Source organism: Topomyia yanbarensis, chromosome 3 (assembly GCF_030247195.1).
Source record: "Topomyia yanbarensis strain Yona2022 chromosome 3, ASM3024719v1, whole genome shotgun sequence".
Lineage (NCBI taxonomy): Eukaryota > Metazoa > Arthropoda > Insecta > Diptera > Culicidae > Topomyia > Topomyia yanbarensis.
The window spans coordinates 76,830,813-76,856,161 of record NC_080672.1 but is presented as its reverse complement, the minus strand read 5'-3'; the positions used below and the strand labels follow the sequence as shown (position 1 = coordinate 76,856,161).

The window sequence follows — 25,349 nt, the reverse complement described above, 5'->3', positions numbered from 1 at the left end:
CAAAAAGACAGTTGAGTACTACATCTTCGTCAGACGAGTATTCACCACTAGCAGCTCTAATTGAACTGAAATGAAAGTATTTCTATTTCGAAAATAACTTATTTAATCTACTAGTCTCGTTGAGACTTGAGACATTTGTGTAGAGGCTTTTCCAACCACTTCGCTCAGAGGATCGAAGGGCATTTCTGTATGATTTACGAACGAACTTAAATGGCTCCGACCCGTCCCTGCGTCTGCGATTCCAAGCTCTTCTACATAACTTTTTGTGTCGAACAAGTGCGGTATTCCACCAAGGTATTCCTCTAAAAGCACGCATAACTCGAAGCGGACAAGCCTCTTGGTATGCTGCTACTATGAGTGAGCTTGTTTTGTCCACGACCGCATCCAAGTCACGTGGAGATTCAATCGTCGGAAGATACCTATGAAACCTAGTCGCCAAGCCCTCTTCGTAGAGGTCCCAGTTCGTAGATTTAGGATTACGATATCTGAAGATATCTAGCGAGACGTTTAAGTGATCAAAGACGATGTACTTATCAGATAACGACGGTTCTAGTTCGTTTGGTACGAGCCAGTTTGCCAACTCATGTGTAATACCGTCAGACCAGAGAATTACATCTAACACCTCTTCACTGCCAGCTCGTACAAATGTTGGTCGGTTTCTTGCATTAAGAATGTGCAGATTTGTACTGCTTAAGTATTTCATTAATTCGGTGCCTCTCAAATTGATATCTGAGCTGCCCCAAATTATGTGGTAGGCATTTGCATCACGGCCGATTATGAGAAGAACCCTTTTGAAATCATCAGAAGGTGATGGTTAATTATGCGGCAAATATGCCGAACAATAGACGTATTTCTGGTTTATGTTGTCAACAGTCATATTTATCGTGACAGTACAAATATCGCAAGTTGTGAGGTCGGATATAAGACCTGCGTCAATAGCACTATTCGCAAGTGCACGAGGTATTTCACGTGGATTTGTCATGCCATTTTTGTTGAAAGCTGCGAAGACGGGGTTAGGTAGCTTTCCAACATATAAGTTTCCTCTATGGAAATACGGTTCTTGAACCAAAGCTATGGAAGCTTTTCCTTCCTGCACAAAGCGGAATAGATTCATAGTTGCTATACGTTTATGCTCAGGATTAATTTGTGCTACACATTTCATCATCAGCATTTGTTTTACAGCAACTAGAAGATACCAAACACGTTGGCTTATAATCGCCTATAGCGAATCCCGAAATGGGTATAAGGGACATGACCATCATTTGAATCCCACGATTTGCCAGTTGTAGCAAGTATTATTACAAAAGAAATTGCTAAAGATATCATATATCTAGCTTTAATAGTTTACAAGTTATGGGATATATTATCTGAAAGACTCTTTAAAATTATTTTTTCTTGATAACTTCGTGGAATCTGCCACAAAGTTTTTTTGTGGTATCGAAACACAAGCGCACTGCAGCAAGCAGCTTCATCGTTTCATGGTAAATTGTAAAAAAACATAATCATCGACATTATACTAAGTGCTAAATAATATACCATGTGCAATGAATAATACCATATACATTGTATGGTATTGGTGAACGTGTTCCATGCAATTTACCATGAAAAGATTAAGCTACTTGTTGCAGTGCGCTTGTATACTTTTATTTAATTTTATATCACTGCAATGGAATATTGTGTTGAACAGAACACTCGAAGAGAATCGGGTCGACTAACAATCAGGCCGCTATATGAAAGTAAATAGTTAGTACTTTCAGTATGTTATGATGTTGTTTGCTCCTTAACGAGTTATTCAAGGTGGAAATTGCTCCAAAAATATCGCAAAAAATTGGAAAATCTTTTTTAACTCAACCGATAGAAAGCAACTTTGTTCAGCAAAAAATGTGTATCGACACAAAAAACAACTTTGTGACAGATTCCAAGAAGGTAGGAGAATGTTTAAAAAAGTTTTCATGAAAAAACTAGTTATAAGGGGTCTTTCAGATAATATGTTCCTGAACTTATGAACTATTAAAGCTACAACGAAGACCCGTTTTTATCAGCCCCTTTGGTGTATTTTTGGTTGACAAAATTGCAACAATGACAAAACAATTTCAGTTATTTTCTCTATTAAACCGAAGCTGTTTAAATATATAACATCAATCCGTGGACATAGCCTCATAATCCTGACTGGCTGACGAAATCGGGTCGAAAAGCTGACAAAATTAGGGGCTGATAAAAGCGGGTTTTCAATGTATATATACGGTGTCTTCAGCAATTTCCTTTGTAATAACAATTGCTACAGCTTTGCCGAAGACACAAAGTCTATCTTAATTAGTGCAGAAATTAATTTATTTTATAGGTGAATTAATTACTGAACGATATACTCCTGTAGAGTATAAGGACAACAACTTCTCCGAACAAAGTTTGCTTCTAAAGTTGTCGGTTAGGACGCTGTTAATTTTGAGCACGAAAACGACGTTTTAAAACATTGTGCCTTTCAGTAACATTCTGAAATTTTTCTAAGCAAAAATATCGACAAGCGAGGCTAGCAATGTTGTAGCGCACCGACTTGGCCGAATGTGTTTTTTGCTTTAACAAAGATTCAAACAAATCCCTGCAATACCGACACATGGATAACTAAGAAATATTGGTAAATTCGTTTCTTTCAAAGCAACCCTCCCGCAACTTGACGATTAGCCTAAAATGCTTGCAACCACCGTGTTTCAGATGGTGTCGCCACCATCCATAGAATGCCGTCCACTAATGGTGATACTGTAAATTGCTATGCGAGAAAATAATATCGTGACGTCTTTTACGAACTTGTTTTCTTTATTTACATTCGGCCTAGAGTCTGTGGTATTATTGTGGTTATCACTGGAAATTATCAAAAAAAGCGGAAAAACCAGATAGCGACAAGATCGCAACAAGATTGCGAAACCACCATTTTTTAAGATTTAACCTCTTCAATTCCGCAATGTAACAAATATATAATTTGAATTGATCTTTATATGAACAGTTTTCGAGTGATTATTGGTCTTTAACTAAGAAAAGAATTAGGAAGATACAAAGGAACCGAGTTAGGAATCAAAAAGGCACACTAATCAATAAATTAAAGCTTTCCAATTTACGCTCAACAGGTAGTGAAAGGGTAAAACTGCCAATTCATGACCGTCTGATTCCTGACCAACAGGGCCTATATATTGCTAGATGTTTGTTCTAAACCGGGCAAATGAAGTAATCAGGGTATATTTTCAATTCTTTCGCTATTTTGAATTGATTCCGTCGCATGCTAATCTTCGGTGAAAAGCACAATATAGAGTCCCGCACAGAAGAATGCGCAACACTGCCTGAAATGATGCCCTCTTCTTTGTTCCTGGCATCCACAGTTTTTGCTGTAACTTTGAGTGACTTCAACCGAGTTACACAGTGGAGCGAATTGCCAACCTACTGTTTCGTGGCTTTTAGCACTTTATTCATAATTCTATTCCTTGTAATCTATTTTACATTGTTACAAAAAAGTATAAGAAACTGAATACAGCGTCTTTTTCGGCGATTGAAATATTTCGCCATGATACTATTTTGCTCAACACCCATACTTTTCTTGCATGTTCTCCGAAAGAAGAATGTTTGTTTATTTTGCACGATAGGTAGCCATCTGACTGTTCGATAGGTAGATTTGGCTTCACTCTGTGCGAGCTTTTATAACATAAACAACGCCTTTGATTCGGCCCAGATAATCAAGATAATCATTTCAAAACAGCGTAATAATTTAATGTAAATACAAACAAGTTAATTCTTTATTTTGGTGTTTTATGAAAATGATTTCAAATAGAGCCGAATGTAAAATGTAAAATGCATGATTTGATTTGAGTGCGTTTCTAATGATAACTTTTTCTTCTCTCGTCGCTGTTAACTCTTACGTCCCCAACCCCCATTTCATTGAAAATGTTAAAGTTCAAAATAATGGTTCTCAGCCGCGTTCCAACCAAATTTGATGCAGTTTTTTTGGAAACGATCACAAAATTTGTCCAGTTTTAGAAACCGCGGCCACCTTTCCGGAACTGACCGCAGATCGGGATATATTGTTGGGAGTACTGGGGTTACTCCCGTTTCCGAAAAGCAAAAAACTTTCATAGCGATCTTCAAACCAGTCTTGCGACGCACAAAACGCTATGATTTTGTAAAACAAACACATTGACCAATATTCTGAGGGTTTTTGGTCGAATTGGCCACAACCAGGGACCTGGTTCCTCCGGCAAAGGGGACACTTTTCGACTGATTATAAAACCACTCTTGCGGAGTGTCAAACTTTGTAATTTTTCAAAACAAGTGCGCTGGAGACCATTTTGAGGGTTTTTGATCAAATTGGACGAACCCCGGGCTCTTCCGGGAACCTGATTCCTCCGGTAAAAAGGGGCGATTTTCGACTGGTTTCAAAACCCGTCTTACAGCACTTCAAACTTCATGATTTTGCAAACACTGAAAGATATTCTGAGAGCATTTGGACGAAATGGCCACACTCCGGGGTATTGCGGAAACCGGGTTCCTCCGGCAAAGTGGACACTTTTGGACCCTTTTGAAACCCTGCCTTGCGGCATGTCACACTGCATGAATTTGCGAAACAAGTACGCTAAAAGACATTTTGAGGGTTTTTGGTCTAATTGGCCACACTGCGATGTATTCCGGAAACCTGGTCCTTCCGGCAAAGAGGACAATTTTCGACTGATTGCAAAACCCGTTTTGCGGCTCGTCAAATTTCATGATTTTTCTAAGCAAGTTCACTGAAGGATTTTTGGGTTTTTCAGTCTAATTGACCACATCCTGGAGTATTCCGGGAACCTGGCTCCACCGGCAAAGAGGACAAAGTTTGTCGTTAATCCTTATTTGCATTTAGTTTTGTGATTATCATTTTTTACTTCGCATTTAACAAAGGCGGGATTGTCGTCGTTTGTTTATTTCCGACAGCATATCATCTAACTGACAGGCGCTGTGACATTTACGGTGCAAAGCAGCCCCCTGGCAACCCTATACCAACATATGGAGTTTGACAGCGACCTACACGTATGGGGCGTCATAGCTATAAAGCCCCAATAAACAAAAATTTGTTCGGCGCTATGCGCAATATTGATGCATTCCACGCGACCTTTTTTCATCTTTCGGGATGATTAAATACCATATCATTCAGAAAATCGGCACTTAGTAATAAAATACATTTTCTTCCATTTAATGAAATTGAATTGAAACATTACGTACATTCCACTAAGACCTCCGTTCGCGTATATATTGTTAATAAAATACAGCTTTTAATGATTCGATCCAAAATTATTGTTTTGATTTTCATGGCAGTGATGCTGGCTGTACAGAGACGCCATTCTTGACAGGGGGCTGGTGCAAAGGGCTCTACGAATTTTAGAAGTGATGACAGTTCGTTTTTTATAGGTTAGGGAGAAAAACACTCCAGTATCATTGTGTGCGTTGTTTACATTGCAATACAAATATTACTACCATAGTATCTTAAAATTAAACTTAAAATCGGAACGAAAAAATTCTCACCGTAAACAAGTTTACGCTGTTTTTAGAAATTGGTCTAGAATAAAGATAGATCCGCTATTTTAGACCCACAGACCTAAAAAAGCGGTTTCAAAGATTTGTATAGGGGCTGTCAAGTTGTTCACCCTTTGTTTCAAAGCCACTTAAAAATTCGTAGAGGTTTTCTGATCCAAAATTGGTCAACCTAAACTTGAGGCATTTCTTTGCAAAATGTTCAAAAAATCTGAAAAAAACCCTCATTTGTCTGCGTGCAGAAATATGCCGTTTTTTATGCTGATATTTCCTCTTCAGTTATAAAAATTTTCGTCCAAGCAAGAGGAGCAACACAGCGAAATTTTTCTTGCGTTTCGCCTGAATCCGAACTTCTTGTACGCCGACTTAGCGAACTCGTTAAAAGTGGCCAAATCAACTGTCACTAGCGTAAAGACAAACGGAAGGGAAAATTGACCGTTGTTTTCAAGCATATGGAGGTGTCGAAGCTCACCCAGAAATATCTCGTTTGGCAGACTTTCAGTACCTGTGGTTTGAAAAGTGACATTTTCATTGCAACCGAGATCACCAGTCAGAAAATTTGGTTCCGGTCATGTATTGATTAATCGATATCTGATTGTGAAGTTACCTGTTAAACGGAAAAAATTGACCGTAACACTCTTTGAAATGAAAAAAAAAATCATTTGAATTAACAGCACTAAGTGTATTCTATTACAGTTCTGCCACAAAAGCTTCTATACACTATGCATAATAGCAAAGAACTATTTTTCCCATTAGATAACGAGCTCAATCGTTTCTGTGGTCGAAAAGGGGGCCCTTATGCTGGATCTCCCAGGCCCGTAATTTCTCTTTAGAGCCCTGCAAACCGGGCATCGCATTGCATTTAGTCTTGACATACAGGTAAACTTCGATATAACGTACATCTCGGTTTAAAAATTGTACGTTATATCGAAGCAAGCAAAATGTTCAAAGAATTTTTTTATTCAATTTGTTTATTTGATAAGGCAGGTTTGCGTTAGCTTAAAGGTTCCAATCTTGGTTTGTTTTACATTTCAAATTACTTAAAACTAGGGGATTACATATTAATTTTTTTTTAAATCAAACTAAGGAGAATTTATAGCTATACATATACACAAGGGGGTAATACAATTTTTGTAAGATTGGGGGGGGTCATTTAGTTTTTATGGCAATATAGTTTGACAATGTTCAAAGAATTGTTGTTCATGGTACTTTATTTTGTAGAATTTTGATAACGCGTAACTAATTTTGAAAATCTAACCTACCTGCGAAACAACTTTTCTACTAAGAAAATTATAGTGGATCCATAAAAAAGATGCCATAATCAATTTTTTTACTTATATGAATTAAATTTATTGAATATATTATTTTTTTATTTTGATTCTAGAGGTTTTAACCTTAGGGTCATTCGCCTCTTTGTTGGGTTAGAGAAATCTCTTTAGAAAGATCTCTAACACTATGTGCGGGGTTGGGAATTGAACCCAGGTGAGCTGCGTACAAGGCAATCAAGTTACCAGCTACGCTATCTCTACCTCCGAAAATATTCTCTATTCTGACTCCTTTCCTAATTATTAAATCATTAATTATTATTTAGTCTGGGCTTGTAAAGTGTTTTAAGTGTTCCCACCGTCTGCGCCTCATACAATAAAAGTAATTTATGAACTTTAATCATTAGAATAGAGTATAAAGATCCACTTGTATCCACGATTCAAAAATTATATATTTCAGTCCGCTAACCGATTTCCTAAATACCCCAAACCGGTAGTGAAGCGTGCACAGTTGTGCGTGTAACTTCAAATATGATCTCTCATTCTTTTTGAGGCACAGCATGCCGTTGAACTTAAACGTGGTCATTCGTCCCAGAGAATCAGATTCCGCAGTCCCGAAACCAACCAACAATGGTCACACAAATATTATCAATTTTAGTTTTCAGTTAGAACTTAGGGGAGACCGGGGCTAGTTGGCAGTGTTTTCAGTTTTCATTTTTTACCGCTTTGATGTACGTAGATTTTGCAAAATAGAACACGTGGCAGACTGTTGGCAACATCTCTGAATTTTATTAAAATGTTTGATGCATTGTCTCCATTTTTAGAGACAAAAATATGTGACTCGGAAAACCCGCCAACTTACCCCGGCCCCGGGGTAAGTTGGCTATATGTATAGATACACCATAAAATAAGCAATCAAATGGAGAATCTAATACTTCATGGGTCCTTTTGGAACGTGCTGAATGTCTTTTCAAGAAACTGTATATTAATCGACATTTGCTATTATATTTCATATTTCTCAATATCCCGGAATATTGACTTTGACGCGTACTCAATATTCAAAAGCAAATTTTCGAAATTCTTCAGGTGATTAGTCGAAGTAAATGTTTCCTGCATTGACGAGATACACAAGAAAAAGAAAAAGTAAGAATACTTTGGAGTGAAATCCAGAAATAATTTTTTTTGATGACTATTTTTGCATCGTAAATAGTACCGCAAACTTGCCCCGCGAGCAGCACCGCCATCACCCTAAATAACACAAAGTGTATGTGGGGTTCCCTCTACAATGATAATCGATCCTCTTTGATATACAATGTTTGTGACGAATTTAATATGACAGTTTTAAATACTGGCGAAACAACACGCATTCCCAGACCTCCTGCACGTCCAAGTGCATTAGATCTATCTCTGTGCTCGACATCACTTCGGTTAGATTGCACGTGGAAGGTTGTACCTGATCCTCACGGTAGCGATCATTTGCCAATCGTTGTTTCAATTAACAGTGAATTAGGCCTTACGAATTCAATCAATGTTCCTTATGACTTAACACGAAATATTGATTGGAAAACATACGAAACATTAATTTCCACTTCTCTTGCTTCGACAGAAGAGCTACCCCCTACCGAAGAATATGAATTCCTAGCGGGTTTAATTATTGAAGCAGCAGAACAAGCCCAAACGAAATGCAATCCTGGAATGACAATAAATAGACGGCCCCCTAATCCTTGGTGGGACAAAGAGTGCTCTGATGCATATGAAGCTAAACAAGTTGCCTACAAAGAAATTATGAAACAGAAAGGGGGTATACGTGAGAACTTTGAAAATTATTTCATTTTGCAAAACAAATTTGACAGTATACGTCGTGCCAAAAAATCTAGTTATTGGAGACACTTCGTTAATGGCTTGTCAAGAGAAACATCAATGAGTACTCTTTGGAACACAGCCAGAAGAATGAGGAATCGAAACGTGACTAATGAAAGCGAAGATTTTTCGAATCGTTGGATATTTAATTTTGCCAAGAAAATTTGTCCCGATTCTGCTCCTGCGCAGAAAATCACTCGCGATGCTCCCACAAGTAACGATTTCATAGATTCGCCTTTGACAATGATGGAATTCTCAATTGCACTCCTCTCATGCAACAATAATGCTCCGGGACTAGACAGAATTAAATTCAACTTGGTGAAGAATCTGCCTGACCTAGCAAAAAGACGCTTGTTGAATTTATTCAATAAGCTTCTTGAGCAGAACATTGTCCCGCACGACTGGAGACAAGTGAGAGTTATCGCTATTCCAAAACCGGGAAAACCAGCCTCCGATCATAACTCGTATCGACCGATTGCAATGTTATCCTGCATCAGGAAATTGTTGGAAAAAATTATCCTACGACGTCTCGACAATTGGGTTGAGGCGAACGGCTTGCTATCAGATACCCAGTTTGGTTTTCGGAGGGGAAAGGGAACGAATGATTGTCTGGCGCTACTTTCGTCAGAAATCCAACTAGCTTACGCAAAAAAAGAACAAATGGCGTCTGTGTTCTTAGACATAAAAGGAGCATTCGACTCTGTTTCCATTGATGTTCTCTCAGAGAAACTACATCAATGTGGTCTTTCACCAATATTAAATAATTATTTATACAACTTATTGTCAGAAAAGCACATGCATTTTTCATATGGCGATTTGGCAACATTCAGAATAAGTTACATGGGCCTCCCACAAGGTTCTTGTTTAAGCCCCCTTCTCTACAATTTTTACGTGAATGATATTGATAATTGTATTGTCAGCCCATGCACTCTAAGGCAACTTGCAGATGATGGCGTGGTTTCTGTTACAGGACCAAAAGCCTTAAATTTACAACAACCACTGCAAGATAGTTTGGATAATTTATCAAGTTGGGCTTTGAAGTTAGGCATCGATTTCTCTACGGAGAAAACAGAGTTGGTTGTTTTTTCAAGGAAGCGTGATCCAGCTCAGCTTCAGCTTCAGTTGGTTGGTAGAACGATAGCCCAAGTCCTGACTTTTAAATACCTTGGAATTTGGTTCGATTCTAAAGGCACATGGGGAGGCCACATTAGGTATCTAATAACGAAATGCCAACAAAGGATAAATTTTCTGCGAACAATAACTGGATCATGGTGGGGTTCTCATCCAAGTGACATGATAAGATTGTATCAAACAACAATACTTTCAGTAATGGAATATGGGTGCATCTGTTTCCGTTCAGCTGCGAACACTCACATTATTAAACTGGAACGGATACAGTATCGCTGTTTACGAATTGCCTTAGGTTGCATGCAGTCGACCCATACGATGAGTCTTGAAGTACTAGCGGGAGTTCTTCCTTTAAAAGACCGATTCTGGGATCTCTCTTCTCGTTTACTTATTCGATGTGAGGTTATGAACCCACTGGTAATTGAAAATTTTGAAAGACTTGTCGAGCTTCAACCCCAAACCAGATTCATGACAGTGTATTTCAATCACATGTCACAAGAAATAACGCCTGCTAGGTATGTTCCCACATACGTCAATATACTAGATATTCCTGAATCCACTTTATTCTTCGACACGTCCATGCAAGCAGAGATTCGTGGAATTCCGGATCATCTACGCTCGCGGGAGATCCCTAAAATATTCACAAGTAAATATCAACACATAGACTGCCTTAAAATGTTTTACACTGATGGGTCACGAATCAGTGAGGCCACTGGTTTCGGTATTTTCAACAATAATTTTTCAATTTCTCTCAAACTTGCAGAACCCGCCTCTGTTTATATAGCGGAACTAGCAGCAGTTCACTATAGTTTGCAAATAATTAATACTTTACCCCCGAACCATTACTTTATCCTCACTGATAGTCTCAGCACAATTGCAGCTCTACGCTCAAAGAGGATTGATAATCACGATCCATTCTTTTTGGGGAAGATACGAGAATCTCTGAGTAACCTGACAAGAAAATGTTATAAATTTACCCTAGTGTGGCTCCCCGCCCATTGCTCTATTGCGGGCAATGAGAAAGCTGATAATTTAGCCAAGATTGGTGCACTAGATGGTGAAATATATGAAAGACCCATCGCTTACAATGAATTTTATAGCGCTTCTCGACAGAGGACACTTGCTAGTTGGCAAACATCTTGGGACAATGGAGATATGGGACGATGGCTACACTCAATTACCCCTAAAGTATCAACGAAGGCATGGTTCAAAGGATTGGATGTAAGTCGGGACTTCATCCGTGTGATGTCTAGGCTCATGTCCAATCATTATACTTTAGATGCGCATCTCCGTCGTATTGGGCTCGGTGAGGGTAATCATTGTGCTTGTGGAGAAGGTTACCATGACATTGAGCATGTTGTTTGGTCCTGCACTGAATATCGTGAAGCCAGATCACAATTAGTAGATTCTTTACAAGTCCGAGGAAGACCAATCCATGTTCCTGTTAGAGACATCCTGGCGTATCGCGATCCTCTATACATGGAACTTATCTATCATTTTCTAAAAACAGCGTCTGTCAAAATTTAATTAAATTCATCTCCTCATACTCTCATCCAAGGCTAATCATTCACCAATTAAAGTGTCCTAGAATATTTAGTTTTTAAATTTAGACAATAACAGAAAAAAAAGTAAATAAATACACCCGAAAATACTAGATCAGTATGAAATACAACAATGTAAGGAAAAAAGCAAACAATAAAGTGATTTCAGTGTTAGTTTTAGACAAAGTACTAGTATAGTTAAAATTAGTCTTAAGGATTTTTGTAACGTGCTATGTAAAAAAAGAAACTGGCGTAAAAAGCTATTGCAAATGCCGTGTCAAATAAACGTATGAAAAAAAAAAAAAAAAAAAACACAAAGTGTTTAAAATTTAGGAAATTTACTAGGTATGCTCGAAAACACAATATCGCTCACAACTTCCACAATACAAAATGTTTTGCAACCAAACACATTGGATAATGGGTTTCACATAACTTGAGGTACATAACGAGAGGCAGTGCTATATGTCTAATAGAAACGGAGAAAAAGGGATTCCGCCAATTTACCCCAACCGCCAACTAGCCCCGGGCTCCCCAACAGATATTGGGTTATTTATTGAGATAAATAGTTGATTTTAATAAATCACGATCATACGCAAATGAAATTGAAAAAAAAATCGCTCTCGTAACCTTCAATGAAGTAGCCAATTCCTAACATGCTCATTACAAGCCCAATTAGTACGTTTTAAGATTGTGTGTAACATACTGAATTCTTAAAATATGGAATACATGCGTAATTGAAGAGAAATTTGAACCTGAAAAATAAATTAAAAAATATGTACGTTATATCGAGGAAAAATGTACGTTATATCGAATGACGCTATATCGAGGGTACATTATATCGAGGCTACGTTGTATCGAAGATTACCTGTAATCGAATCCCAACCAAAAATAAATTTTGATTTTTATAATATAGCTACGAAATAAGAAATTAAATTAACTTTGACTCAGCGTAACACCAAGTAACCGACAAATTCTATGATTTATTTGCTACTAAAACTAATTGAAATCAAGCAGGTTTACTTCTGTACACCCAAAACATTACCGCAATGCAAAAAATGCATCACACTATTTCGTTCTTATTTCGAATTAGAATCATGCTTTTCTTGCTTTATAAACCAAATTTAGTTACTGCACTATACAAATACAGTCAATATCGCTTTATATACATTACACCAGTTGCACAGGCATTTATTTCGTATTGCAAAAAAAATAACAAACATTTTATATTGGGTTGTGATGCAAATGCCCATCATACTATATGGGGTAGTACCGACATCAACGACAGGGGGAGGATCTCCTGAACTATATAACATCTAATAATCTTGATATATGTAACCGGGGCAACAGTCGCACATTTGTCACGGCAGCACGACAAGAGGTGCTAGATCTCACGTTATGTAGCGATATAGTTTCAGAGAATATTGAAAAATGGATTGTGTCGGATGAAGAATCGTTGTCCGATCATAAACAAATCAGGTTTGAATATAAAGCTGGAGAGATTATATCTGAAAAATACAGCGACCCAAGAAAAACAAAATGGGACCTTTATCGTTTTCATCTCAACAATCATATCTTTATTCCAAATAGCAAAATCAAAACTGTTGATCAATTAGAACATGCTTCATACCAAATTATAAAGAATATTGTGGACTACTACAAAGCCAGTTGTCCTATACGAGAGCAATTTTCAAACAGAGATGTTTCTTGGTGAAATAAAGACCTATCAGTGTTGAGAAAAAACGTCGGTAGGTTGTTCCATACAGCAAAAGCCACAGGTGTCTGGGATGAATACAAAAAAGCCCTAACGGATTATAACAAAAATATTAAGAAGGCTAAACGTAAAGACTGGAAACGCACTTGCGAAAAAATTGAAAGTGCTCCGGTAGTTGCTAGGTTACATAAAGCGCTATCAAAGGACCATTCAAATGGTTCAGGTAGACTTAAAAATGAAGATGGGATTCTTACAAAAAATTCCTCTGAAACATTGAAAGTTATGATGAAAACTCATTTCCCGGGTTCGATTCCTATTTCGAAGGAAGATCATCTGGTATCGAATAGAGTATGTCCAACACAAGATTGGTCCGCGAATGCCTATGATAAAGCCAGTGATATCTTTACTCGATCTAGAGTCGAATGGGCTTTGGGTTCATTCCAACCATTCTAAATCTGCGGGTAAAGATGAAATATTTCCGGCACTTCTTCAACAAGGGAAAAAGACAATAAGTACATACATAACTGAATTATTTAGAGCCAGTATTACTCTAGGCTATATTCCAAAAGCCTGGAGACAAGTACGGGTAACCTTCATTCAAAAGGCTGGAAAAAAAGGACAAAAGGTCCCCCAAAGCCTTTCGTCCAATTAGCTTATCTTCAGTGTTACTTAAAACAATGGAAAAAATCTTAGATGACTTTATAAAGTCTACGTGTCTCAAGCGATTTCCTCTAAGCAAAATTCAATTTGCTTACCAAAGTGGGAAATCAACTGTAACAGCATTACATGTATTAGTAAACAAAATCGAAAAATCATTTCAATTCAAGGAGCTATGTCTAGCAGCCTTTCTTGATATAGAAGAGGCATTTGATAATGCTTCCTATGGTTCCATGCGGACAGCTATGGAAAATAGAAGTCTCGATAAATGTATTATTGATTGGATTGAGGTAATGCTCGCTACCCGAGAGATCTCAGCTGATTTAGGAGAGGAAAGATTAGTAATCCGATCACAACAGGGCTGTCCTCAGGGAGGAGTTTTATCGCCCTTATTGTGGTCTTTAGTAGTCGACGGTTTCGAGGTAATTGGTTTTGCTGATGACGTCTGCATCATCGTGCGGGGGAAGTATGAAAGCACAATTTCCAGCCGAATGCAAGCGGCACTAAATTTTACACTTAAATGGTGTAAAAATCTCCATCTTAACATTAATCCTTCAAAAACAGCAATAGTTCCGTTTACTAAACGAAGGGCCGTTTCATTAACACATTTAACTCTAGATGGAGCTCTAACTGAATTCTCGAAAGAAGTTAAATATCTCGGTGTTATTCTGGACAGCAAGCTTAATTGGAACTTGCATCTGGAAAAGGTAATTATTAAAGCTACAAATGCCTTCTGGGTTTGCAAAAGAACTTACGGTAAAAAATGGGGCCTTCGGCTTAAAATGATTCAATGGATTTATACGACAATAGTAAGGCCTAGAATGACTTATGCTTCATTAATATGGTGGCCTAAAACTAAAAAGGTGACCGCTCAGAAAAAATTGAATAAACTGCAAAGACTAGCATGTATTGCAACAACTGGGGTGATTCGGAGCACACCTTCCGTGGCTCTAAATGCTCTTCTAAATCTCCTACCGCTTCATCAGTTCGTGGAATTGCAGGCAGAAAAAAGTGCCTTGCAATTAACTCGATCTACAAAAATTTTAGAAGAAGATATGACAGGACATCTAACGATCCTCAAAAAATTCAATATAAATCCTATTTCACATTCAATAATAGACTGGATGCAGACGAAGGCAAACCATGAAATTCCCTCCCCCCCTCCGTTCAGGCTCTATTGTTTTCTTTACGGATGGTTCAAAAATGAGTAGCAGTACAGGAGCCGAGGTGTTTGGACTCGGGATAAAAACAACTATCCCGATGGGACACTACCCAACTGTATTTCAGGCGGAGATTCAAGCAATTATTGAGTGTGTGCATATCTGTCTCAAGAGGAAATATAGATTTGCAACGATCTGTATCTTTTCAGACAGCTTAGCAGCTCTTAATGCTTTAAAAGCCTCAACTTGTCAGTCGAAGTTAGTATGGGAATGCATTACTTTACTTAAGCAACTGGCAAGGAAGAATGAAGTAAACTTGCTTTGGGTGCCGGGTCACAATGGAATTCAAGGAAACGAATCAGCTGATAGTTTGGCAAGACAAGGTTCCGAGACCGAGTTTATAGGCCCAGAACCATTCTACGGAGTCTCAACCTGTACTTTAAATATGGAACTTAGGAAATGGGAAATGTCTATGGTAGAATCGAACTGGAACGCCACAGATACTGCAAAGCATGCAAGGAAATTTCTAAAGCCGAGTGCCAAAGCCGCTCGAACTTTACTTAATCTAAGTAAGAGGAACCTTAGACTAATAACTAGTTTGTTTACCGGTCACTGCCCTAGTAGATATCATCTACATAAAATGGGAAAAATTCAAAGTCCGATTTGTCGTTTCTGTCAATTTAAGAATGAGACAGCGGAGCATCTATTTTGTGATTGCAGCGCTCTTGTTAGTTATAGATATTCAATTCTTGGAAAAGGGCTCCCACAGCCCTCTGAGATTTGACAATCAAATCCTAGTAAGGTAATCAGATTCATAAAACGAGTTGATTCTAACTGGGATAATATGCAAAATCAGACAAGGCCCTTCGTATCTCAATTATGAAGGGAAATCTGATGTGCATAACATCTAATTGAGTCATACCACAATATTCCTTTAAATGGTCGCAGTGGAATCAAGGCTCTACAACTCAAAAAAAAAAAATACACCAGTTGCACGGCTCGTGTTTTGGGTGTACTAATTTGTGCACTTCATCGATACAGGATACTTCCAATCACTACTCAAGTTGCCACCAACCTGAGCTAATGCAAAGGAAGTCGCTGCCAGTAACAAATTGTGACATGAAGATGTCTCCCTCGATTTAAGTGGCAGCTAATTTTCCTAATCGAAGGTGACTTCGCAGAGCAAATATGTCCAGGTAAGAGTACTGCAATTTACGACTATTACCATGTATATTACCATTAAATTGACACCGATCCGGTCAGCACGGCATCCGTGAACTAATTAGCCGGTCGCGGATAGCCGACGAACGTGAACTTGATCCGAGAGAACTGGTGAAATTGGCTCATCACACGTCGCCCGCTGTCTTCTGGCTGCATATTATCCCGCTGCAAGCGATATGCTGCTGCTGCAGCCTACTGCCACTGATGTGGCGTCGTTCGTTGTCTCACGATCAGCATGCATGTATGCATAATTAAACCGTTACCATTGGCAATGACAGAAATAGCCTCGTGTAGGGCCTTCATTATAACGCGAACTGAGGCCGGCTACGCACGATCCTTGCATTCAATAATTGTTTCTAAATAAGTGATTTTCTATGCAAATAGGTGGAAGAGTAATTTTCCCTCAGTGTATGTATGCAGAAAAATAAATACAGATTTATTTAAATTGCACCCATAAACATTGAGGATGTGTCGGCTGTAATTGACTTTTCCAGTTTCTACCAATATACGTACAATCAAATAACAAACAGTACTCACCGGCAATCTGCAACGTAGCGTTCCGACTCTGCACCTTCCCGGCCGCGTTCTGAGCCAGACACCAGTAAACTCCGCCGTCCTGTTCCTTCTTGCCGTGTACCGTCCGCAGGAAGAACAACGACCCGGACGGTAGCAGTACATGATTCGGAGTGAATTTGACCGGTTCGCCGTCCTTGTACCATTCGATCTTCGGTTCCGGTTTACCCTCCGCCTTGCAGTTGAGCGTGACGGGGTCATTCTTCGGTACCAGGACATCGCTGGGATGTTCCGTTATCCGCGGTGTCCGGTATTGAGCTGTGGATGGTGAAAGAGAGAGAAAGAGGGGGAAGCTGATTAGAAACAACGTTCGAAAGTGGATGCGGGGAATATTATGTCCTACAAATATGCAAATTATTAATCGAACCGACTAGTCGTCTCGTGTCATCGACATTTTCGGGGTAAGCGGGTCTGACTCAGGCGCCGTTCGGTAATGGGATTGCATTGGAGGCTGCAATCGAAATCCGCTTTCCAATGCGGCTGTGAGTTGGGTGATAACGCAGCTAAGCTGTCAAGGCTGCTGTCGCGAGTCATCAGATCCGCTTTGGTGCCATGGTCTGACGAACGTACGAACGACGTACGAAAGGTCGGTGTTTTGATTCGGTTGCGGAAATGTCTTTGTCATCAGGGAGATGAAATAATCACATTGTGGTACTTTGTGACTGCGGATGCATGCGGTGTAATTAAAGTCAGGGTCGAGTTCGTCATCGTTTTTTGCGAGTGAGAAGTATTTTGCAAAATGATCGTTTTGCAAAAGCGCACTATGTAACAGGACGGAGACTATGGATACAATTAAAACGTACTTTTGGTATCTGTTACGTGTTTCATAAATATGCGTTATATTATTGTGTACTATTCAATCAACTATGTGGAAACCTGCATCTGATTGCAAGCAAAATACTTAGCTCAATTTTATAACTTAAAATCTTCAAACCTACCATAGTCGGTATGACCTTCAGATATACCGCGCTCTGTCATGATCGAGACTCTATGTACTCCAAGTTTCGAAAATCTAATAGTCCAATAACATCTCCTAGTAATTGACCACACTTCAAAGTTGACAACCAACAACAGATGCTCAATTAACCAAACACGTCAAAAGTCCCCAACACTCCGCCGACCCCAGCAGCCATACTCACGCCAGCCGATCGAACAGCCATACTCACACTTAATCTGTGTGAGAGATTCCGAATATGGTCATCGTACAAGAAATTCGGACACTTAACGGAGCGATTAAGTCGTTCATTAATTACGACCTGCTCCGCTAAAATTTCTCACCCTCCAAGGAACGTGGTGGCGGCGACGGCGGCGACGGTGACGCAGCGGTGCACCATACATACATGAGCTGGCTACCTTTTCCAAAACACATCAGTCATGTGGCGGCACGGCGCGTGAGCTGTCTCATACCGAGCCCGCCAGCCAGCGCGCGGTAGGACCAGCTGCTGTGAAGCTGGCAGCAAAATATCACAACATGTTAGGTGGAATGCGTAAACTCCGCGAGCGAGTTCCTTATCTGTAACTGAAGCTGGTTCGAAGACGGGGACTGCTCGTGCTCTACATTGATCATACTAGCAGTGATGTTTATTTTTTTGATTCGCTAGACAGTGGAATATTAATAATTTTGTTATTGACCAAGCGAAATCGACGCATTTTTTTACCAACTACTAGTCACATAATTCTTGTAAGAAAAGCACAGAACCCAAGTAACTGCTACCTACTTGAAAAGATTCGACGCCAGAAGGAGAAACCAGCCATAAAACAACCGCGAAAACAGGAACCCCTGCTGTGGGGCGAACTGGCTACCGACCACGCAGTCGCGATCGCTTACTGGAACTGCCATAGACATACGTATTCCGCGAAACGAGTGTGGTCGTGGCCGTCTGATCCGAAACTGATATGCCTAATTTGCTCGAGTGACTGATTTTTTTCCTTCTACAACGGCCTAAATATGAGCGAAATATGAACCATAAATTGATTCGGCTAAAAAATCAATCGTTTCAAAATTGCGGGTAATTTTCTATCGCCATCCAACATCTACCTACAGCCCAGTACCTATACATATATGCTAATGTTGCCTAGCGTAGTCGGTTAACGGATAACCATAAGTCACTTCGTGGGCTACCGTAGCAGCGAACCAGAATCGTTGTTAAACCAGTAGCTGGATTTACGTCTCTATTTATGGACCCCTGCCAGGTATGGGTGCGGACCGGAATGCTAAGCGCATTGGGGTGTACAATGGACCGATGAATATTTGAGGGGGTACGAATAACTCGGATCTTTTTAGTACATGCTTAAATTTTATATTCGGTATAAAAATAACTAAAGCTTTAGTTTGTATTAGAAACTGAAAACAGATAGGAATTACAACCCAGAACAACACTCAATTGGGTTCCGTAATTTTCGCACATTCGTAATTTTGCCAAACTGTTTTTAAGAAATATTTAAAAATAAAAGTGTCTCAATTTCGAAAAAATAAATGGATTACTACAGAGAACAACAAATATCGGCAAATACGCAAATTAGCAAATTGACATTATTGGTGATCTAGACCCATATACTCAAGTAATGTTGAACCTATTAGAATATGTATCGTTCGAACACCATAGTGTTACCAGTTCATAACGGAATTTGCTGTGTGGCCGTACTCTTCAACCCGTAACTCCGGAACCGGAAGTCGGATCAACTAAATTCAATTGCAGCTTACGGAAGCGTTATACCGTTCATTTAAAACTCAGCTTGTGCAAATCGATTCAGCCATCTCTGAGAAAATTGAGTGACGTTATTTGACACACACACATACACACAGAGACATACGGGCCTCGATTAAAAGATCGAAATTCTCGCCCGACTGCTTAACCTTTCTCTATGAGAATAGCAAAAATGGGCAAAATTAGCAGTCCCAAAAAGTTTTTAGTATTTTTCTCAATTTTTTTTGAGATGCAAAATTTCGACGTTTCATGCATTTTATATTTCCGGAACCATACAACCGATCCGTACGAAATTTCATAGCAGTATATAGGAATAATATACCTTATTTTTTTAATTTGTTTATTTGATAGGGCACGTATGCGTTAGCTTAAAGGAGCCATTTTTTCATTGTTTTACATTTTGAATTTCTTAAAACTAGCGGGTTACACATTTCAATATTATCTTGTTTTATATAATGCAACTAAAAAAAACTTTACAGCTAACTTATACATATAAAAGAGGGGATAATATATTATTCGTAAGATTAGGGGGGTGGGTCATTTTGTGTGTTCTTTGTGTAGTAATTCGCTTTATAATTTTTAGAAGGCAGATTGTAGGAGAAATTAATTATTAACTAAGCGGAACATTTTACAAGCTTATTAACTAGAAATAAATAGAGAGAGTGTTTCAACATTAGGGGGAATTAATTAGGGCTATTTTAAAGTAGTGGTACTGTTGGGCATTTTTCACGAGATTAAATATTGATCAACTAAAACTAGAAGATAGGGGGGCACATAAGTTTTGGGAAGATATTCAAGGGGAGAAGGGGGTGAAGTCATACATCTGTGTATCAGAGACATGGGAGAGAGGGTGGACAAGGCTGAACGGGGTGGGGATATAAACTTTCAGTTTCCGGCATCAGGAATCAACGGCCAGGATTACAGATTCGAACGGATGCATCAAGTATTGGGACGCCGGGCGGTTTTCCTCGAGCCGGCAGGGGTTCCTCCAGACGATTTCGTAGTACGGCTCAGATACGGATCGGAAACACACCGCGTTGCGCGTGTGATGTTTTACTGTAAGTCTCGTGTTGTTGGTTCATTCGACAGATGTTTTGTCTCGTCTTGGAGTCGTATCAGACCATCGTTGGGGTACGGTAGGCGAAGGAGGGCACTTCTGGGAATGATAAGAGAAAAGATAGGGGCATTTAAATTTGGATATTGATGGTGTATGGTTGGTTTTCAGGAACGTGTATATAAGGGACATGTAGGCAATATCGCGGCTTGCTAGTACATCTCGAACCGGGACATTGGGTGTTCTTCTTCGGGCCCGAAGGGAATCGAATAGTTGAGATCTGGCAGAACAGTACTCGGCGCATGCCCAGACAACATGTTCGATCTCGTGATAACCGTTGCCGCAAGCGCAGATACCGCTATCCACGAGCCCGCACGCCGGAGATGTGCGTCCAGCGTGTAGTGATTGGACATGAGCCGAGACATCACGCGAATGAAATCCCGACCCACATCCATCCCGCTGAACCAAGGTTTCGTTGATACCTTAGGGATTATCGAATGTAGCCACCTTCCCAGTTCACCATTGCTCCATGAAGTTTGCCAACTTTCGAGGGTTCTCTGATGAGTAATACTGAAAAATTCGCTGAAGCTAATTGGTCTTTCATATATGTCACCTTGTAAAGCGCCCGCCTTAGCTAAAGAGTCCGCTTCTTCATTACCTGGAATGGAGCAATGCGAGGGAACCCAAACTAAGGTAATCTTGTACGATCTTACAGACAAAGCACGCAGGCGCTCCCAGATTTTCCCCAGAAAATATGGAATGTGCTTTCTAGGTTTCATTGAACGGAGAGCCTCGATTGAGCTGAGGCTATCCGAAACAATAAAGTAATGATCGGTGGGCAAAGTATCAATGATCCCAAGGGTATACTGAATAGCAGCAAGTTCTGCGACGTAAACTGAAGCAGGATCATTGAGTTTGAATGAGGCGGTGAGGTTTTGATTGAATATACCGAAGCCAGTGGAGCCGTCGAGGCTTGACCCGTCGATGTAAAACATCTTGTTGCAGTCGACTTCTCGAAATTTACTATGAAAGATGCTTGGGATCACTTGCGGACGTATGTGATCCGGGATTCCACGAATCTCGTCTTTCATGGATGTGTCAAAGAATACAGTTGAATCAGAAGCATGAAAGAGATTGACACGGTTGGGATAGTATGAAGAGGGATTAATATTTTGTGCCATGTAATCGAAGTACAAGGACAAGGACATAAGTCGGGTTTGAGAATTGAGCGCAACAAGCCTATCGAAATTTGCAATTACTAACGGGTTCAAGATATCGCATCGGATGAGCAATCGATATGAGTCCCAAAATCGATTTTTCAGCGGAAGAACGCCTGCCAGCACTTTTAGACACTATCGTATGTGTCGAGTGCATGCAACCCAAAGCAATACGCAAACAACAATATTGGATTCGGTCTAGTTTGATGAAATGTATGTTCGCAGCGGAGCGGAAACAGAAACTCCCGTACTCCATCGCCGACAATATTTTTGTTTGGTACAGCCTGATCAGGTCTCCTGGGTGGTCACCCCACCATGTTCCGGTTATTGTACGGAGAAAGTTGATCCTTTGTTGGCACTTCTGTTTCAGATACCTAATGTGACATCCCCAGGTTCCTTTGGAGTCGAACCAGACCCGGAGATATTTGAAAGTTGAAACCTGAGCAATAGTTTGACCCATTAATTGAAGCTGTAGTTGCGCTGATTCACGATTTCTTGAAAATACGACTAGCTCAGTTTTCTCCGTGGAGAACTCGGTACCCAGCTGGAGGGCCCAAGCAAACAAATTGTCCAAGGTATCTTACAATGGTCCTTACAGATCGACGGCTTTGGGACCTGTAATAGAGATCACACCGTCATCTGCACGCTGCCTTAGCGTGCAGGAATTGACAAGACATTCGTCAATGTCATTCACGTAAAAGTTATAGAGAAGGTGGCTTAGACATGAGCCCTGGGGAAGACCCATGTAGCTAATTCGTGATGTCGATAAATCACCATGCGAAAAATGCATATGTTTTTCGGACAGCAAGTTTAGCAAAAAGTTGTTTAGAGTCGGTGAAAGACCATGCTGGTGCAGCTTCTCAGAAAGAATTTTGATAGAAACTGAGTCAAAAGCCCCCTTTATATCTAGGAAAACTGATGCCATCTGCTCTTTGCTAGCATAAGCCATTTGAATTTCTGTTGAGAGCAACCCAAGACAATCGTTCGTCCCATTGCCTTTGTGGAAACCAAATTGTGTATCTGACAGTAAGCCAATTGCTTCAACCGAATTATCGTGGCGAAACAAGATAATTTTCTCGAACAACTTTCGGATAAAGAACAGCATCGCAATCGGTCGATACGAGTTGTGGTCGGAGGCTGGTTTTCCTGGTTTTCGAATGGCGATGACCTTAACTTGTCTCCAGTCATGAGGGACAATATTACCCTCAAGAAACTTATTAAATAAATTCAGCAAGCGTCTCTTGGCAGAGTCTGGCAGATTCTTTAACAAGTTAAATTTGATTCTGTCTGGCCCTGGGGCTTTATTGTTACATGACAAGAGAGCAAGTGAGAACTCCACCATCGAAAACGGTGTTTCGTTAGCGTTATCGTGAGGGGACGCGGCGCGGTAGATCTTCTGTGTCGGGGCGGAATCCGGACAAACCTTCTTGGCAAAATTAAATATCCAACGGTTTGAATATTCCACGCTCTCGTTAGTACTGTTTCGGTTTCGTAAACGCCGGGCCGTTCTCCAAAGAGTGCTCATCGATGTTTCTCTCGTTAGTCCGTCAACGAACCGGCGCCAGTAACTACGTTTCTTGGCTTTCATCAAACTCTTCATTCGCTTGTCTAACGTCGCGTATTGTCGAAAACTAGCGGGTAACCCGTCGTTCCGGAAGGTTTTATACGCAGCGGCCTTCTTCGCGTACACGACTGAGCACTCTTTATCCCACCAGAGATTGGGAGAACGTTTTTTTATGTTCGCGTCGGGTACTGGCTTAGTCTGAGCTTGATTCGCGCTGTCGAGAATCAAGCCAGTCAAAAAGTTGTACTCTTCCTCCGGAGGAAGTTCTTGAGTAGATTAGATGTTGTCGGATATCGCGGCAGCATAGCTCTTCCAATCGATATTTCGTGTGAGGTCATACGAAATATTGATTGTTTCCAGTGGCCTTGAGCCATTATTGATTGAGACTGCGATAGGCAGATGGTCGCTACCGTGGGGATCAGGGATTACCTTCCACGCGCATTCTAACTGTAGCGAGGTCGAGCAAAGGGATAAATCTAATGCGATTGGTCGCGCTGGTGGGGGAATCCGTGTCATTTCACCCGTGTTTAGAATTGTCATATTGAAGTTGTCGCAAATATTGTGAATTAAAGAGGAACGGTTATCATCATAAAGGCAACCCGATTCCGTACCGTGAGAGTTAAAGTCTCCTAAAACAAGTCGCGGTGCCAGCAGGGATTCAATGATGTCATGTAGCCGGCGGTGCCCAATCGCGGTGTTGGGGGGAATATATATATGGAAGCTATGCAAAGATCTTTGCCTTTGGTTGTTACTTGACAAGCGACAACTTCAATACCTGTTATCGAGGCAAGGTTAGTTCTGTAGAAGGAATAGCGCTTTTTGATCCCCAAAAGCACTCCTCCATAGGGAGTGTCTCGATCCAGGCGAATAATATGAAAATCGTGGAAGTTGAGATCTATATTTGAAGTTAACCAAGTTTCACATAATGCAAATGCTTCGCATCTCAAACTATTTATTAAAATTTTGAAGGAATCGATTTTCGGGATGATACTTCTGCAAACCCACTGTAAAACAGTGATCAAATCCGTGACCTCGTTCGATGAGTTAACCATCGAAGGATACAATCGCTGAGAGGAGGGGCCATTTAGCAGTCAACTGCTTCAAAAATGTTCTTACTGTTGGGAGAAAAGCTAACATAAGACTTTTAATAGGATCAGTTATATTGAAAGTTTTTATTATCCAGTCCACTATGTCCGAGAGTTTGGTAATTCCAGTGCTGTGATTATTCTCGAACTGAAACAAAGGAACACTTGGGATTTTTGATGTTCCTGGAAGTACTGGGAACTCCTTCTCTGAGCTTAATCCTCCGAGACAAGGAGCTAATTGCTTCGGTTTGGTTGCAAAACTTCCAATAGATGTCACTTTCGGAGCCCCGTCAAGGGACACCTTCTGGCCTTTACAAGGAACTTTAGGAGAGGAAATGTTCCTCCTCTTCCTATAACTTCTAGGCACCCTAGTAGATGTTCCCTCTTGTGGGTTACCAGCCTCGCCCTCGTCAGGAGGCAAGTGAGTATAGATGTTTGTTGAGGATGGTGGCGTAGCATTCTTTAACATTTCTGCGAAAGAATGTTTGGATCGTCCCGCAAGAGAACGTTTCAGTTTATGTACGCGGGACATGCCGAGATATTATGCAGACTCTCCGCACAGTAAGGACACTTTTCGGCTTGCTTACTGCACGAATCATCTAGATGATTCTCCCCGCATTTTCCACAGCGGGCCTTATTGCTACAATGGGTGGCTGTGTGATCCAATTGTTTACACTTTGTGCAATTCGTGACCCGCGGCACAAACAGACGCACAGGCAGACGAACCCTGTGCAAGAGGACGAAATTTGGCAAAGCGGTACCAGCGAAGGTCACCCGATAAGAGTTTGATTGGGGGTACGTTTTTGAACCATCCCCCGCAACTACTACTGAGTGCAAACGTTTGCACTCAAGTATTTTCACTGGCTGAAGTAAGCGGTCTCTAAAACGGCCAACCCCGTACTTCAGCAGATCCTCGCACGTCAAACTCTCATCGGTGACGACGCCTTCGGATTGTACTTTTACAGCTGGAATATACACGTTATAATCCCGCGTAAAGCAACACCCTTATCTTGTCCGAGCGGACCTTTGAAATTTCGGTCACAGCCGAGAACCGTTCCGTC

General features: G+C 40.4%; 1 protein-coding gene across 2 annotated transcripts in view; it reads right to left on the bottom strand.

Annotated features, from left to right (window-relative positions):
- Positions 1 to 25,349, bottom strand: part of LOC131690732 (roundabout homolog 2-like) — an 834,482-nt gene that overhangs the window by 247,125 nt on the left and 562,008 nt on the right. For both annotated transcript variants that reach the window (XM_058976690.1, XM_058976691.1), the window contains exon 3: positions 16,625 to 16,918. In XM_058976690.1, coding sequence (XP_058832673.1) covers positions 16,625 to 16,918 — 294 coding nt within the window. The remainder of the gene's footprint in view (positions 1 to 16,624; positions 16,919 to 25,349) is intronic.